Source organism: Branchiostoma lanceolatum, chromosome 15 (genome assembly GCF_035083965.1).
Source record: "Branchiostoma lanceolatum isolate klBraLanc5 chromosome 15, klBraLanc5.hap2, whole genome shotgun sequence".
Taxonomy (NCBI): domain Eukaryota; kingdom Metazoa; phylum Chordata; class Leptocardii; order Amphioxiformes; family Branchiostomatidae; genus Branchiostoma; species Branchiostoma lanceolatum.
In genome coordinates, this window is record NC_089736.1 from 8,832,385 (window position 1) to 8,850,639 (window position 18,255).

At 40.5% G+C, this 18,255-nt stretch overlaps 2 protein-coding genes across 34 annotated transcripts in view; both read right to left on the reverse strand.

Moving 5' to 3' along the window:
• Positions 1 to 1,102: 1,102 nt before the first annotated feature.
• Positions 1,103 to 9,957, reverse strand: LOC136420638 (uncharacterized). Of its 5 annotated transcripts, none has more exons than XM_066407692.1 (5): positions 9,707 to 9,957; positions 9,201 to 9,284; positions 8,597 to 8,639; positions 4,064 to 6,150; positions 1,103 to 3,650 (listed from the first exon to the last, which is right to left on the reverse strand). In XM_066407692.1, exon 5 carries the CDS (start codon positions 2,056 to 2,058, stop codon positions 1,123 to 1,125), a length of 936 nt encoding a protein of 311 aa, XP_066263789.1. In that variant the 5' UTR covers positions 2,059 to 3,650; positions 4,064 to 6,150; positions 8,597 to 8,639; positions 9,201 to 9,284; positions 9,707 to 9,957; the 3' UTR covers positions 1,103 to 1,122. The 5 variants fall into 5 exon arrangements, with proteins under 5 accessions (XP_066263789.1, XP_066263787.1, XP_066263788.1 ...); XM_066407690.1 differs by having other exon boundaries at positions 1,103 to 4,525; positions 5,285 to 6,150; positions 9,707 to 9,954; XM_066407691.1 differs by having other exon boundaries at positions 1,103 to 4,525; positions 6,094 to 6,150; positions 9,707 to 9,951.
• Positions 9,958 to 12,251: 2,294 nt separating this feature from the next.
• Positions 12,252 to 18,255, reverse strand: part of LOC136420569 (tensin-3-like) — a 160,013-nt gene continuing 154,009 nt past the window's right edge. For 28 of the 29 annotated variants that reach the window (XM_066407538.1, XM_066407544.1, XM_066407541.1 and 25 more), the window contains 6 exons: positions 16,722 to 16,799; positions 15,923 to 16,045; positions 15,212 to 15,310; positions 14,543 to 14,711; positions 14,243 to 14,350; positions 12,252 to 13,952 (listed from right to left, as the gene is read on the reverse strand). In XM_066407538.1, the coding sequence (XP_066263635.1) occupies positions 13,775 to 13,952; positions 14,243 to 14,350; positions 14,543 to 14,711; positions 15,212 to 15,310; positions 15,923 to 16,045; positions 16,722 to 16,799 (755 nt within the window). In that variant the 3' untranslated portion in view covers positions 12,252 to 13,774. The remainder of the gene's footprint in view (positions 13,953 to 14,242; positions 14,351 to 14,542; positions 14,712 to 15,211; positions 15,311 to 15,922; positions 16,046 to 16,721; positions 16,800 to 18,255) is intronic. The other variant, XM_066407542.1, reaches the window with a different exon arrangement.

The following is an 18,255-nucleotide window of genomic DNA, read 5'->3' on the forward strand; positions in this document are numbered from 1 at the left end:
TAAGATTACTGGCATTCTTTATAAGTTTATTACTGAAATTATAGTTAAAGAAAGATGAATAATTTTTCATGTTAATATGCAGACCTTTTTTATGAAACGATTAAACTGGTGTGGCCTAATGTCGTTTGAAACTTAATTATAGACTTGTCACAGTTGTGCAGAAACATCTTTATTTGGTTGCAAACCTAAGCCAATTCTAAGCGCGACGGGTTATATATGGAAGCAGTAGATAGCTAACAATATGAAAAGTAATACATAACGCGCAATGAAAAATTTCATATTGTAAGTTACTGCTAGTGGTATTTCGTTTTAGCAATAATTAGCAGTATTTGGAAGACTTTATTGAAACATTTGTGAAAAGTAGTAATTCTTCCAAATACTAACGATTATTAATGAAACAGAATATTACTAGCAAATAACTTACAATCTGAAAAGTTGTCTTTGTGCATTACTTGTCATATTGTTTCCTATTTATTGTTACCACATACAACCCACCACAGTTAATCAGGATTTGCTTAAGTTTGCAACCAAATTGACCTTAATTTTTTGCACAACTGTGAGTCTATAATTAAGTTCGAAACGACATTAGGCCACAGCAATTTAATCGTTTCATAAAAAGGTCTGGTAGTTGATATAAACATGAAGAATTATTCCGCCTTTTCTTTGAACTATAATTTCAGTATCAAAGTTATGATCAATGTCACTTAGTAATCTTTCAAATTGGTGGCTATAGTTTTAGAACTGACAAGATAATAGATGGTGGCCAAAAGAAGTAATAAAATGAAGCAGTGAAATCATTTAAAATAAATATAGTAGGGAAACAATGCAAAGGTTATCTGAAATGTGCATTTTAACAGGAAAAACAACACAACAAGCTTTAACATGAACTACACCCCCCGTCCCTCTCTTAGTGAATTTGAGGGGGTGACATATTTGCCTTGGGTGGGGCCTTTGTGCTGCCGACCGGGCACGTGGGGCCACGGCTCTGCCGGTTGCTTTGCGCCGGTAGCCTGGCGGCGGCATTAGAAGTTTTTTATTTTATATCGGTAAATATTTACTAAGTATTTGAACTGTATATTTCTTCTGTAATAAAATTTTATAAGTATTTGACAAAAGAACTGGTCAACACGAGTAATCTCCTGTAGCATTTCTTTTATTGAAATGAAGTTTGTTAGTGAGGGGTTGGGGAGTGGAGTGAGGGGTTGGGGAGTGGAGTGAGGGGTTGGGGAGTGGAGTGAGGGGTTGGGGAGTGGAGTGAGGGGTTGGGGAGTGGAGTGAGGGGTTGGGGAGTGGAGTGAGGGGTTGGGGAGTGGAGTGAGGGGTTGGGGAGTGGAGTGAGGGGTTGGGGAGTGGAGTGAGGGGTTGGGGAGTGGAGTGAGGGGTTGGATGGATGGAGTGAGGGGTTGGATGGAGTGAGGGGTTGGATGGAGTGAGGGGTTGGATGGAGTGAGGGGTTGGATGGATGGAGTGAGGGGTTGGATGGATGGAGGGGTTGGGGACTGGAGTGAGGGGTTGGATGGATGGAGGGGTTGGGGACTGGAGTGAGGGGTTGGATGGAGGGGTTGGGGACTGGAGTGAGGGGTTGGATGGATGGAGGGGTTGGGGACTGGAGTGAGGGGTTGGATGGATGGAGGGGTTGGGGACTGGAGTGAGGGGTTGGATGGATGGAGGGGTTGGGGACTGGAGTGAGGGGTTGGATGGATGGAGGGGTTGGGGACTGGAGTGAGGGGTTGGATGGATGGAGGGGTTGGGGACTGGAGTGAGGGGTTGGATGGATGGAGGGGTTGGGGACTGGAGTGAGGGGTTGGATGGATGGAGGGGTTGGGGACTGGAGTGAGAGGTTGGATGGATGGAGGGGTTGGGGACTGGAGTGAGGGGTTGGATGGATGGAGGGGTTGGGGAGTGGAGTGAGGGGTTGGGGAGTGGAGTGAGGGGTTGCGGTCTGGAGTGAGGGGTTGGGGTCTGGAGTGAGGGGTTGGGTCTGGAGTGAGGGAGTGAGGGGGTGGATGGATGGAGGGTGGGGTGGATGTTAATGAAAGACTCGACACACTTTAACATGAACTAAGCTGGTCCAAGGATGTTTACAGGAATAACTTCAAAGTAAAACCCAACAATCCTCCTAAATCATCTCCTTCCGATATAACATAAGGGTTTATGATCCAGTCTTAAGGTTTAAATAAAACTTCTGTCTCGTCAAAAACCAATCCAAAGTCTCTAGTGCCATATAGTATCCTTGCTCAAACTATGCGCCACCGTTGACATTGTTTGGGGATGGTAGATGGTTTTGACAGAAGTGTTATTTAGTCTTCACACTTGATCAAGTACTCTCATATTACAGCAGAAGGACACAATTCAGATGAATTCCTGGCTTCTACACATTCCTACAAACATATGCTTACCAGCCTAGTTCATTTATCATCATTTAACTTTTTGCCTTTTTCTTCTTCATGTAAAATCTTTGCAAATAAACAATATCATACAGTCTCGGTACACAACATCAGCTCAGTCTAACAATATTGCTAACAATAATACTTTTCAATTGCTACATGGTTTGTCGTGTGCATTCGTAGCACAAGTATCAAAGATTCTAGCACAACAGTTCTTCAACATTACACAAAGTTGACGGTCTCGCTACACGTGATCAGCTTAGCCCAACAATATTGAGAACAATACTTTTGAAATTACTACAAAGTTCGTCGTGTGCATTCGTAGCACAAATATCAAAGATTCTAGCACAACAGTTCTTCAACATTACACAAAGTCGGTCTCGCTACACAAATTCGGCTTAGCCCAACAATATTGAAAACAATACTTTTTAAATTACTACAAAGTTCGTCGTGTGCATCGGCGTAGCACAAATATAAAAAATTCTAGCACAACTGTTACAGTTCTTCAACATTACACAAAGTTGACAGTCTTGCTACACAAGATCAGCTTAGCACAACAATATTGAGAATACTTTCGAAATTACTACAAAGTTCGTCGTGTGCATTTGTAGCACAGGTATCAAAGATTCTAGCACAACAATTCTTCAACATAGCACAAAGTTGACAGTCTCGGTACACAAGATCAGCTAAGCCAAACATAATTGTTAACAATAATACTTTCAAATTGCTACATAATTTGTCATGTGCATTCGTACAATTCTATGTTGCAAACAGCACAAATATCAAAGATTCTAGCACAACATTACACAAAGTTAACGGTCTCGGTACACAAAATCAAGTTAATCTAGAAAAACAATCTTTGCTCCTTGATTATACCTGTACAGTTGTATAATACCATCATGTGAAACATTTACTCGACAATAGCAGATACCTCTTTATCTAGAACGTCAACAATCTCGATCTAGACATACAGCATTTTGTACATTGCTAAGAAAAAGGCTGACCGACATATATATTCAAAGTTTTCATTACAAATTATCTATCGATGACGGTAAGTTAACATTTTATAGAAACGTTTGGAAAAACGATGGAAAACGTATCTCTCCAACAAAGATTTTGACCAACGGTCAGCTGTGTGCAACATACGAATAAGCGCACACCCACTAGATATAAAAAGCTGCCTGCTCATGACAAAATGTGTTTACTAAGTTTTGTACAATGACCGCAGTGGAAAATGAAATACATTTTATTTGCCAATGTCCCCTATACAGGTCTCGAAATTTGTTTTTGGGAATAGGTGCACTGGTGCACCCAACCTAAATAATTAGGTGCACAGAAAAAATTTTGGGTGCACAGCAAAAATAAAGTAGAATCAACATTACCTATTTACAAACCGTATTACCTCTCTTAAGAACTTCAATCTGAAATACTATATACAATGTGATATCATAGCTAACTTCAACATTAAGTACATCAAACAAAGTACAACAAAGGTTATATTACTCTTTCTGATACCTGAATTTCAAGAATATTCTGTATACTAGTGTACAATAATACCCTATATGAGCCTACAAAAATTTCTGGGTGCACTGGTACACCCACAGTCAAACATTAGGTGCACATCTCCAATTTTGGGTGCACAAAGGTGCACATGCACCCAGTATTTTGAGCCCTGCCTATATGATACCGAAATAAACGAATTATGCAAAACAGCTCCCATAAAATCTCCTACCTTTCAAAATTTGAATACTTTACACAAATCCATCTTTCTACTACAATCAACCAACCCACTTACGATAAAAAAACGTGGGTCACTTCATTTTCCATTGCCTTCAAAGAAAGAAGTCAAACCCAACCATAGTCAACCATAGTACTTTCACAGTAGGCTAGATAACTTTTTCCATTTCCATGTATTTCCATGTGCATTTGAGCATGAACTTGCAATAAAGATATTATCATGTGAATGATAAAAAACCCTCATAATGTAAATAAAGTCTTTGACTTGACTTGACATATCATGACTTGTATCTCCGGTCGCAGCAAAGTCTCAGGCTGGAGGCAGGTCATCTCCAGAAGAAGCTCTTCTCTGTATCCCATCGGCTGGAGTCTGTCGCTGTCGCCCGTCTGGATACATTTGACTAGATGAAAAGAAGAAAAAAGTGTCATACCTCAACATATTGATACATGTAAAAACGGTAACTGTTACAATTGTAACGTGGGGTCCCATAACTTCAACAGCACCATAACTTCAAACGGGTTTTGCTTTGTCTTATTATGCAGAAGAGAGACATGTTTGTTTCTATCCACTAGTGTGCTGAATAAAAACGCCGAGAAAGGCTCCAAAAAGGGCAAATCTTATTACATGTAATCTAGCTTGAAACACGTCGGATAAACTTGCATTTGATAAGTTCCCGTCGGCAGGCTTGCACATATGGTTCCACAAGCAAACACATTGATGTTGCAAACATGTAACCTAACCCCACATGTGATTAAAATTGACAGGCCACTTCGCTTTGAAATTTCAAGATGGCCGGTGTTTGTTTCTATTCTTCGCCAAATTGCCGAAATCGCGGGAGTTTTTATTGAGGCGTTTTTAGGCACAACCTAACAGGTTGACTACAGATGGAACTATTCAATAAAATTTTCCCAATGGAATTGGGGACATCTTTAACACAAAATCTTCCGCTGAATCGAGTTCCTCCATGACGAGGACTGACTCAGAATTTTCTGGTTGTCCCGAAATAGTCCCAAAACGTAAGTTGAATTGTCCCGAACCCAAATTCTACTGTCCTCGGGACATGGTTAATTTCAAGGCCTGAGTTTGATCAAAATACTGGATACTACTACATAACTTTGCACTGAATTGACTGGAAAAACAAGGAAGATTTGCTGCGTACTTTCTGGTCACATGCAGTGCTGTGTCGAGTACAAATGTCACCATTTCAGTTTCCAGTGTAACCATGCTTGCCCCGCAGTTTTGGACGTACAGTTGTGGCACATTTGTCCGTTCATGCAACACGACCATTTGTATCCCAAAAGAATGGATCGTCAATGTTGACATGGCTTGGAACGCAACAAGCGGCGTAAACACTGTCGCTAAGTCACAGCACGCACGGTCAAAAATTACTTATTACCACAAAATTATTCTGTTTACTTAAAATCGTGACGACAAATTAAAGAGACAAAGGTATTTGTTACAGTTCCCTAATTAGAATGGAACAATATGGAATGCTATATTCATAACTGTTACAACATTTTTATGGTTTACCGACTGAGATTATAGACTAAGTGTAAATTGTGCATGGACGATGTAAAATCAACTCGACAACGGAAAATCCTTGAACACCGCCACTCTAATTTATCATTCGTCAAAACGCAACACTTTGCAGACAACCGGCACTGGTGCCATGTCATGTCAAACTCGAAATTTACGTTTGAAGTTAGGGGACCCCCCGTTAAGTCAAGCAATGCTCTAAATAATCTATCTTAGTTTACAAAACTACGATTCAATCCAAGAGTTTAAAAAAAGCAGTAGCACTCTAAGACTCACTCTTCGATAACAGAAATTGTGTACAGTCAACTTGGAAAAGCCAGTCCAATTATTTCAGTTGGCAAACAGTTCATTTCTGCATACATGGAACTTTCAAAAGCACAAATTTCAACAAGATATAGTCAGAACAATGAACAACTTAACTGATAAACACACATCCTGCAGGAACTCTTCCTCGCACTGGTGTAAAACTGCAGGCTGGAGGACGACAATCTGCAACAAGACCAGAGAAAGTTTGAAGAAAATGCAACACAGAGACAACATATTGTCACATCTGTCAACCCAGCTATCATCATTTGTTTGGGTCCACCGCTGGTAAGGGACATAAAATTTTGATCTGACATCTAAGAAGGCAATTGTACAATAGCGACCCCTAGCGCACTGATGATGTAACAAGATTTTACTATTCAAAAACTAAGCAAGATGTTACGATTAAAAACGTGGCCGAAAATCCAGCTAAGAGCTTTCACTCTTTCAGCTAAGAACTTTGCTCTTTCCCGTGCTAAAGCACAAGTGACGCCCGCGTAATATGACCTCATGCACCCAGATGTACGACATCAAAAACATCGGTGTGAACCGGTTTCGGAATGCTTTTGCGTTCATGGTGACAATTCCGCGAAACAGTTTTATTCTGAACCGTCGTAGACTACCTCACAAAAAACACAAACTTTCCGTGACAAACACGACCAGCGCAGGGAAATCGTAACGCCCCTTATGTAACACCTCGTAATATTCTAACGGGATGTCTTTTCAGTACATGACGCCGCCCTAAACAATGGTCGATCATAATCTAACCCGACCCTTTGTTGTCTCCTTTTTTGGAAAAAAAAAAAAAAGATCTCTAAGCTATAACGGCTAAATTCACAGAAGATATCAGCAATAGAACGAAAATTTGTAACACGACTTTGAAGACACCATGATTTTCATTTGCCAGGAAGCATGCGTCACTTCACGTAGGCTTTGTGCAACGTAACATTTCAATTGCTTCTCGCGGCACTGTCATTACTTCTCGCAGCAACATTAATTGGCCCTTCGACAGACTTTCTTAATCACCACTGCCTTTGCTGAAGCTGACAAAGCGCAGGCTTTCCACACGGATCCCAGGCAGATACGGCCCCCCAGCTAAAAATCTGGCCCTCATAATAAGTTTTTCAAAATCGCCGTGAGAGAAGACTTACAGAGGCTATGCATGCACCCAGTATTTCAAGCCCTGTGTAAATGATACATAGGTTTAGGTACATGGCACAATGAAGACACATTTTGCATGAAAACAAAGTTCAGCTGCATTACAGAGAAAACCTGTCAGGGTCTCCAAAATCTGATGATGTCTTGGATAGGTTAAGACCCGACCACACAGTGAAGTTCACATCAATCCATTCATAGCTTTTTTGAGTTCTTATAATGATGTTCAAGGTAGCAGAGCACAGTTTCGAGCCTATGGGGGTAACCCCCGGGTTCTAAAGTTTAAGGCCACAGCAAGCACATTTTATGGATGACATCTTCTGCAGACTCCAAATTTAGTGCGCGCATGTGAAAGAAAAACAAAGCAGGCCAAAAAACAAGATATCCACATTTCACAACTTGAATACCATAAAGCATTTAAGAATTGAAGCAATAATGATACATGGTACATGTATTACAACCAACAAGTCTTTTACACTGATGTCAACATTAAAATCATTATGAATTTAGATCTGGGTTTCAAGAAAGCAAAAACATTAGGTTTCCCGTCTACCGTGCACTGGAGTCTCCTGAGTCATGCGGCAGACTGACTGTGACTAAATAATGCTGTCTATCTACTGACTTTGAAATCACCATTTCTACATGTGCAAATTTTTACGGCATCTAGAACGTTTTTTCAATGTAAATGACAAACGTTTGAAACATATTGCCCCGTTTTAGGTATATTGACCATTGCCAAGGGGGACATTTTTTTTTTTTTCTAAATATGGCAATTATCAATGTACTGATGTCATCCATAAAATTTACTTGCTGTGGCCTTAAGACCCAGAAAGTGACCGACATCGACGTGGATAAATCAGAGTAAAGTTAGGGTATGCTAGAGAAGCACATTTACATGCCGAATGGGCAAAATTCACAATCTTATTCCTACAATCTAAAAGCTGACTTATCTATATTATAAAAACGTACTATCCTTCAGTGTGGTTCAACATTTAGGCCGCGTTGTTTCTTTACCGCTAGATCACAGACTCCGGGGATGGCAGATAAATACTGTGTGCTGCTACCTCAACTTAACCAAATGCTGTTACTATTTAATTTTTGAAAAAAATTCAATTCAATCTTTATTGGAACAAACATGAAAGTGTTAATTGTGCTGTTCCTACAAAATACACTTATCCATTATCAAAATAAGTATAGAGGTAAAGTAAGATCTGAGATTTACATTGAAACATATTCATGTTCCTTAACATTCTCGTCACATCATAAAATCAATATATACGAGGAGTCTATATGTCGTTCAGTCGGTGCACAATATATGGTATCCGATAATTGAAACTGAGAACAATATACGGTATACAATAAGTGGAACTGAAAAGATCAACGTACTCATTAAGTAGTGTTCAACAGTTCAACAAGGTATGGCAAAGGTATTGGTACCAAAAATATGACCTCGACAAAGAAATTGTCAAACACTCACCAGGACTTTTCTTCTAAGTGCAGGTTTCCCTCAATGTTCCTCCCTGTGTCAATAAACGGTCGCAGTAAGTAACAAGTATCAGCAGTTGTCAATTCATTTCAAATAGACTTACATGTATGTTGCCATTTGTGATGTTATATCATATCAAAGCATAATTTCAACAGCTATTTCTAAAACAATAAGCCCATTCATGGTTTCAACTACACATGTGCAGTGTCAAAGGTAAAGCCCCGTTAATTGCACCCACGTGCGCGTGCATACAGGTGGCGGTACAGCCCGACCACGTGCCATAGAGATAAACAAATTAAGACACTTATGTCGCGTTTTTTCTGCCACACGCATTATATCAACTCATACCATTCCCACATGACTCGATACATACTAGTATATATAACGTTATTTACCATTTTACGCACGCAATAAAGAGCAAAATACAAACCGGGAAGAAATAGACATTTGTAAAGCCTGTCTTCTCTTTGAGTTCCCGCTTAATATCAAAACTCACTAAAAAGCCCGTCCAAAAATAGCGACACTTGCCTTGTTTCCTATGAAACATGACACTAAATCATAAGGAATTCTATCGACGAAACAGAATTTGTTTTACCTCCAGTAAAGAACGAGTTTTCCAGCAATACGCCGTCCGACATCCCCGCCAACATTTCCGCCAGTTTGTCCGCTTCCCCCGAGGCTGCAATTACAGAAAAGAAGGCCAATTTCTCCTCCCAAACTATGAGAAACAGTCGTTAAACCCGCACGACTAAAACACAAGCCGCCACGCCGCGTTTTGGCGGGAAAACTGAGGTGTGACGTCACGTACATTCCAACAGGTGTGGCGGCCACGTGGAGACAAACAAAAGACACTTTTCTTTCAGTTTTTCTGCGACTAATATCAACTCATACTTGCTATAATTTTCACACAACTTATGTTATTTAACAAGTTATTTACGAACATAATAAAGAGCAAAATATTCAACCAAATACGAAAGAAATAGACATTTGGAAAGGTTGTCGTAAACATGGCATTTTCCGCTCAGGATTCAGAGAAATACACAAAATGACACCAAATTTCACATTTTAAACTTATGTCGAGGAAACAGTTTGTTGTCTCACCTTGTAAGAACGAGTCTCTTCACCACTCCGTCTGTTCAACACGCCAGCCTCGCCATTTTGTAGTCTCTCCGAAACGCAACAAGTAAAGAAGGACCCCTTTCCTCTCGAAACTCCTTGAAACACACCGCAAACGGCCACGACAATATTCCAGCAGTTATCACACACATTAGAGGAAAAAACTTAAGAAGAAAAGGATTTGAATTGTCCCGAAAACTTGCAAAAAAATCTATCCGAAACTTCTTCGCACATGCAGCATCCATGCACACACGCCTGAGCTGAACGAGCTGAACCGGACTGTGCCAACTGTGATCTCCACACGGGGGTGTAAAACCGCCTATGTTAGTTGGTTGGTTTGTTTTCTCCTCGACTAACCCGGACCGCCACCATCTTATCAGCAGGAAAAGACCCCACCTCAAAAATGACGACGCTCGCCCCCACGAATACGGACTTGTTCTGCCATGGGAAACCCAGCGATTACATGCAATAGCGTCTCACACAGCCAAGTCTCAAGTGAGTCCAACCAGAATCAACGTTCGAATGCTGGCGGGCCAGAAATAGCCCCACCTAGTTTCCATCGGTTTCTGTGGGGACACACGAGCACGTCGGTACAAATGAGGAGAGACACACACCGCTATATATGCCACGGTCTTTCCTTGTAAACAACATCTGTGGTTTGGACACGTTCACACTTTAAAAACGTTATAAACGGTGAAAGAAAGTTTCTATGACTTTCTCACGTAAGGTGTATACTTAGGGTGCCTGCACACGTTTTTCCTTTGGACCTAGCTTGCCTAAATTAAAATTTCACCTACTTTTACAAGAGTTTATAACAACATTTGTTTGAAGACGAGAATAACAGATTTCAAGACATGCATTGTGGGAAAAGGTTGGGGGTCAAGCGCTAATTAAGTAATTAACCAGAAGCTGCAAATTTGATTACCCACAATGTCAGTCAACAATGGCTTACGAACACTGTGAGGTTAGTTGGCTTCACGACAGTTCGTCCTTCGGGAGAATTTGGATCTGGAAAATTGTTCCCTCCTTGGGATCGTTAAGGTTGCATTTTCCTTGAACCTTATTGAAGAGTGAAGTAAGGGATGCCTCAGACATTCTCACCGTCCTTCACTATAGACCGATCCTGACTGTCAATCACAATAAGCAGTTCAACCAATGAGAGCATGGCAATTAGCTGTTCTATTAATGCGATCGTGGCAATTAGCAGGCAATGACAGTGGCTGCAAATCCGTAAAATATTTGCATCTTTACGCAACTTTTTGTTTTGCTTTTGGCCATGTTGATTTGATTAATATATGGATGACATCTTCTTTGACTTTTGAAATTGGCTTTGGCATTTTTTTTCGCATTACATGATATTAATATCCGTTTTCTGAAATATTTTTTTGCAGTTGATGTAGTTTCTCATTTTGCAGCTGCTTTGTACGATTTACAATGATGTTCAATTAAATTGAGGTCTGTATATGAGGAGAGCCACACCTCGAAGAGAAAAACAACAATTGCCAATCCAAAGTTATATCAATTTTACTTTTTATCACGTGTGGAACACTGCGAGGAAGTTACTACATGTACTGTAACAATTTTTGAACGAAGTTGCCTCTGATATGGTTAAGATATTCTTAACGTTTCATTTAACTTTCTTGTTATCTCAATGATGTGCTGGCGCACCTGGCCCCAACAGAATCGTCAACTACCTGGTCTGCTTTCAAATAACAAATGTGGTATGGAGTTGATGCCCGGTTCAGCACCATGGACAGACGCCACCACACCAAGGCCTCTCCTTCGCGAACTTATCCGTTATAGCTTCTGTCTTCAGTTGGGAACGCCCACTATTATTTGATTTGGCAACACTATAAACCTTTAGAGAAAAGTTCTAACTTTATTAGGCTCCACTGCTTATGTCGAATAAGGATATATATACATAAGAAATTTCAGGTGTAACATCATAACAGTGACCTATTTACTTGGATATGAATCAAACGTAAACTGTACGATGGATAATAAGATACTTGCGGAACGTGAAAAAGCTCTAGATACTGACTCTTCATGGAGGATCATACATTCAGCACCACGGACAGACACATCAGCCTTTCTTTTCTCTAGGTTTTTGGTCCACGATACGAGGACAGTTACTGAGATTGTTTATTTGATCCATATATAACTAGACCAGAGTTTAAGAGGCCCAAAGTGATATCAGCGTGTTGGAGGTCAGATTTTCTGGTCCTTTCTTCTAACTCTAAATTACACGATTCCATTGCATATCGATCTTCATGGAGCAAAGATGTGATGTCGTTGTGTGGCATGGTGAGAACTCGATTGAAAATCTGGGTGCTGCAAGTTTTTGGTGGTCCCAAGATATAAAGGACACCTTGTGCAGTTTTTTCTATGCTCTTTTTAAAGCCCAAAGTATGAAATCATGTTAATGAGCAAGTAAATATCATACAGATTGCCATATCCAGAATATTTCCAGTTTAACGTTCTGAAAGTGTTAAATGAAGGAAAACACAGTCTAAAAGAAGAAATGACAACATTGTACTTGTATGCTGTAGTTTATTAAGCATGAAATCATGTAAAGCTGGCAGTTAAGACTGCTACAATCCTTTATACAATACACAGGCCTAACTGTGGGTTATGTCACATGATTCACAAACGGGAGAAACGCCTCGCAATCAAACAGCGCTCACTACTCATAACTACAACAGCAACAACAATAAAATCAAAATGTCTTACAAAATATAACCTATGGTATAATAATAAAATAAATTGGAAGTTGTGTCTATATAAATATTAAGTGTGATCTATATACGTAATTACAAGAAAGTTCAACATCACTGTCATGATGTTATTTTGTAGAACTTTCGCATTTCGATTGTTTTGTGCTCTGTCGTCACAATGAAATTTCGGACTGATTATCTGAGGGATAAATATGTTATATCCTGTTTCCGTGTATTCTACACTTCTAGAGATACTGAACACAACAGGCATAATCTTTTTCACTGTGAATAATATCAGGATAATGATTTTTTTTAGGATAAATGTAATAATTTCATCATTTTGCACTACATTAGCGCATCGTAGAAGGTCAAAACACCATATGATCGTATGTCAATACTATGGTTCTAGCATATCATAACTTCCTTATTGCAGATACAACTCTTTTCCAATAAATACAGTTATCAAGTACGATAGAGCATGAGAGAAAGACTGCTACAAAGATGTAGTGAACGGACTTTCTCTCACCTTAGAGAAAGACAAACCAGCAATGATTGATATTGCAACGGCCAAAACGTCATGTTTCGGCTCTCCTCCATCGAAAAATAGCCTGCTTTCTACAGCACAGAAGGGCTGCGTCCAAAAAAGGCAAGAAATAGCATCTACACAACATCAGTAATCTGAGCACGAATTCTCTGCTGGCTTCTTTCCAATTTCCCTGATGAATTTTTGTCAACGCCTCTCTTCTTCACAGTTCATTCAGTAGCCACCTCCTTTGTCCCTTTCCTTCCCTCCTAGTACACAAGGGAGACTGTCCTCTTGACTCTTGTAGAAATCCGTTTAGTTTCCAATTCTTGCACATCACCCATACCCGTACAGTAGGATAAATACAGGCAACATCTCTGTCTCTCGTGCTCCCTTCATTGGCGCATCCTCGTCCGTATTTTACACCCGTCATCTTAGTCCCTGGTTCGCAGAGCGCTCTCCGGTATAGGCACGTTGAAAAGTGGGTACATTGTCGGTACCAATCTTCAGTGGAAAACTTTGAAAGGTCGGTGTTGAATATACATGTACACTATTTCTTGCATCTAGACTCTTTTTGTCTATTTTACATAAAGTGTTCGGACAGATCATCTACAAATTGCTTTTCTTGCATGCAGGTCTCACGGGGAAAAGCTGCATTTTTTTCTTCAGACAAACCACAGACTTTCCATCATTATGTACCTCCTCTCTGACTAACTCTATTCCATCTCCATCCTGCCCCTCCCCAAGTCCACCAGTTGGTATCACCCAACACATTGACTTGGCACTACCTATTACCACGTGGGGGTGGGGCAGGGTCTATATTGACTGTATACTTTGCTGACTGCCTCCTGATTCTCTTCTGTGGCTGCCGATCATGACTTTACTGACAAAGTTGACGATGGCGGAGGCCGGCTGGTCGGGGTCTAACTCCGCAAACAAGTGGCAGGCATTGTCCACGCTGCTCCCAACCTTCCTCGCCACGAAACCGAAACATCTGCAACAGAAGAACACAGAAATCATCATCTAAAACGGTCTTTTTCAACAAACTGAAAAGCCTCCTTAGGATACAGTACAGTATAAACTTGGCACAAAAAGTTTGGAAAATTTATCTTGGTCATCATATCTCCGTAAATATTTCATTAAATGTATTATACGATATATAACTGGAAATCTTATTTAGTGCCATTTACAATTTACTGTAACTTGTATCTTTACAGTTTTCTATAATGTTAAATCCTAAAGGTTTGTAGGCAATGTGACAGCAGATATTGAAGACAAATTTACTTTGCACTCAAGGTGGAGCTTTGTCCCGTGTGTTTCCACCTCCTGTCCTCTGGGTCCATCCCACAGTACGTCACCGAGTTCACCGGGTAGTGTCGTCTGAAGAAGATCCTGGGGAGGGGGGCAGATTTAATGTCAGTTAAGGTTTTGGGATAATGTGGATTTTAAATTAAAGCACAGAAAAATGTATGTTAATGTATGTTGATGTATATATTTGTGCAAGTTAACTTTGCCATAAAGCAACAACTATATTCTTGTATGGTAAGAAGTGTAAAATAACGATATCTAACATGGAGTACTAACTTCCTCTCGCTGTCGGTGAGCGTGATTCCCTGCGAGGAGACCTTGAAGTGTACGGTGGTGGCAGTGGGAGGGGGGTCCAGCGACGTGGTCATCGCCATCGCTTTCCTGACGGCATTAGGGCCAGTCAGGGACTCCATGTCAATGGAGTTGATGTATAAAACATTACAGGCTGTCAGAAAAAACACAACCATGGTCAGTATTAACAACTAGAAAGTAAAACAAACTATACAGCAAAGTTTTACTTCCAAAACCTTCACTGGAGGGTCATCCATTGCACCCCATTTTCATCATATCTTTTATCATATTCTATCAGCGATTTGATCTGTAAGAGATATACAGCCTACCCTAGCCTGATATCTAAACCCAGAAGAGACTAGAGAGCTATAATAGGTTTGGATACCACGCTAGGGCTACCCAACTTGCCAGTTACTATAACATATAAGACATAGTCCTGATGAAGCAGGCTGGACTATACATTTTGTATCCCTGGTCAGAATATACCTGGGTACATTTTGGCCAGGGGAACATTTCAGCCTGTTACAACTGGGCCATATACAATAGACTGTGTGACTACGAGTTCTTCTTTATCACACTGAAGTAGCCGTTTGGCACCCCATTCTCTAGTAGTTATAGAGTTAGGCAGCAGGGAGAAGGTTACGCTGTTCGTACCTGCCCCCTGCTGGAGTAGCGTCTGCGCTGACGATCCTCCCAGATCAGCTTTAGGACTACTCACAGCGGTTGGGCTGGTGGCTGCTAGCAACCCTGGATCTAAACAACAACAACAAACTTGTTAACAGCAATGTCAGCAACACGTATCAGGAATTAACTCTAAAGCATTCTGTTGTTTCTTTCACAAGACCGAAAAGACTACAAAGATACAATTCATGGTCTTCGTTATTACACTTGTCATGCCTATTAAGTTACGAGCAGAAAAACTCCACACATTTATGCATGATGTGTTACTCACAAATGAACTTCACAACCATGCAACAAGACTGACTTTTCAGACTAGTCTAACTAATCAGTTTCTACCTCTGACCTTTATAAAATAACATTCAACTACAGGTTTGAAAGTTAAAAAGATGAAAGGACAAAACAGTATGTCACTAGTGTGCTTCCAATAACGGAACATTGCACCTAACAAACCATGAATGCTGAAGATGGGTAAAAAATGTTTAGTGTGAAAACTGTAAGTACATGTACGGACATCTGCGATACCTCCATGCTCTGCTAGATGGCATGCCTGCACTGCAAGCGTCACCACAGTGGGCTGTCGTGCTGAAAGGCAACTGTTAGGAGTTGACTGGTCTAGCTATCGGTTAAACTGCAGTTCCTTCATGCTCTGCATGGTGACATTCCTGACCATCACCCGAGTCCTACCTGCAGCCTGTACTTCCATCTCTATTAACTCAATACTTTCTATCTCATTCTCTGTCCTACGCTGCGGAGTTGGAGTTTCCACGGGCTTGGCACTCGCGACCGGAGCGTTGGGATCTGCTGGGTCTGGAAGGCAACGTGGGTCAGTACAGGAGGCGAAAGTCATCTCGAGCTAGTTTAGCTCACTGAAGAGCTACTCTTCCACTGGTTGTGATAGAGAAGACAGAAGCTACGTACAGTATTTGCAGGTTCATTGTACCTGGGAAATGCCCCTGGCTCTTTTCAACAAGCACAATGAACAGTGCATGGATTAACGGCCAGTCTCAAGGACTGCAACCCTTTCAAGTTACGTGCATGTTAGGTGAGTGACACAGGCGGGATTTGAACTCCCAACATCTTTGTCCAGAGGTGGGGTTGCTTAAACCAATGGGTTGTCTGCTGCCACATCTGTGTTTTTTACTTAAACAAATCTGGGTTCCTGGCTCCCTGGGCTGGGTTTGTATTCGTTTTCCAAAACAGTGTCATTTGGGATTACATGTATTTCATTTGGACCTAACACAACTGCTGGAAAACCATCACATTTCACCACTGCCCTGGGCTGGAAGCTTGCTCTCCTGAAAGTTATATACATAAAAAAGGCAGTGGCATATACAATACAAAGTGGTAGCCAAATTTGTGACTGGTATTTTTCTGCCGCTAATTTCTTTATCCAAAAGTTCTACAACCCTTAGAATGAACCAATATAACCGTGTTGGCAAGTTTGACTACTTTCTGCTTATCTAGCCACACGAGTGATGTTTACCTGTCTCTGGGAGGAGTAGTTTGCAGGGCAGGGCCAGCGGTGTGATGGAGTGTTGGTACACCAGAGCGGACAGACTCCCTGGAACAAACACAACACAAACATGCTTAATACAAGAATAAACCCTAATCATACAGTATAAATCACATAGAGTCAATGTCATCTTGTGTAATAACACAAGGTCTAGCAATACAATACTGAAAGCCAAACAATGAGAAGTATGAGAATAAATAACTGCACACACCTGACTACTAATATTACACAATAAATGTTTAAGTCTATATGTATGTCTAAGTTATTTTCTTTGTAGGGTTCTCAACAGTTTTCATGACAGATTGCACTGTTCATTGCTTTTATCTTAATTACATTTGCAAGAAAGAAATAACAATAATTTTTCAGGCAGTAAATTTCTTACACATTAAAGTGTATGCAGGGCAAATTTGAAGAAAAACAGGGTTTGTTTCATGCCCCTCTTCACCGCACAAACGAACATGTTTGTCATGACTGTAATTTATCACCACCATGACCCAAACAGTGGCACCATGCGACACACTTGCCTGGGAAACGGTTAAGGCCTCCGCAGGAACAAGACTGGAATGTTCAGTTGTTAACCTTCGCCCTGGACCGTGTTTCATAAACTTCCAAACTTGACAGATTTTCCTCTTAACTTGTACAGCTGCAGTTTAATTACCAGAAAGGTAAACCTACCTACTGTACTGCAGAGGTGTTTGGTAACAAATCTTTAAAAGTTCTATCTATTTTGTACTAAACCAATGATTAGTTTCTTTGTCGTTTATCCAATTATAACAAACTATTGAACCATGTCCAATTAGACTCCTGGGCAAGGGGAAATTCTATGCACAATGTTGTCATACTATGGAGGAACTGACACATTGTTTTGCGAGTCTAAAGTATGCATTTTCTACAAAGTTTAAGCATGAGCTTTTTCATTCTTTGGGCCTCAGAAGGTGATACAGAAACTACATATAGTGTACACTTCAACTTATAATTACTAAATTGATTTTTTAACAGGCTTCACAAATTGCCAGAGAATAACCCCCTGGACAGAATATATTTTAGTATTCTAGCAGTATATTTTAGTATTCGAGGTCTAGTCCAACATATGAGTTTAGGCAGACACAGTCATAATAGTTCATATGTGGTCACTGGAGCAGATATGAATTTCATCAGATCAAGAAAGCTGTTTCATGTTAAGTTGGTCATCTGTTACTGAAATGTCAGCAACATCATGATAGAAAACAGCATGTTACAGACATCAACTATTTTCTCACCCACTGAGGTAATTTCAAACTTGTTCCGCTTGACTTCTGTACCATTAAAAAGAGCTGCACCTGCTTTGTAATGACTCCTATAGGGTATTGGTAAAGGCAAGGTAGCCGACCTCAAGTGTAACGCTATTTCGATAGCTACAATCATGTAGTAATACACTGTGGCCTTGCTATGGCTCTGTTTTCAGCCAAGCACACTGGGTCGCCCTTACTCCATCAATTAGAGTGTTGGGATCTTTTACAAGCAG

Excerpts from the sequence above, each read along its gene's own strand:
- LOC136420638 (XM_066407692.1), bottom strand. The coding sequence starts at position 2,058 with ATGTTAAAGTGTGTCGAGTCTTTCATTAACATCCACCCCACCCTCCAT.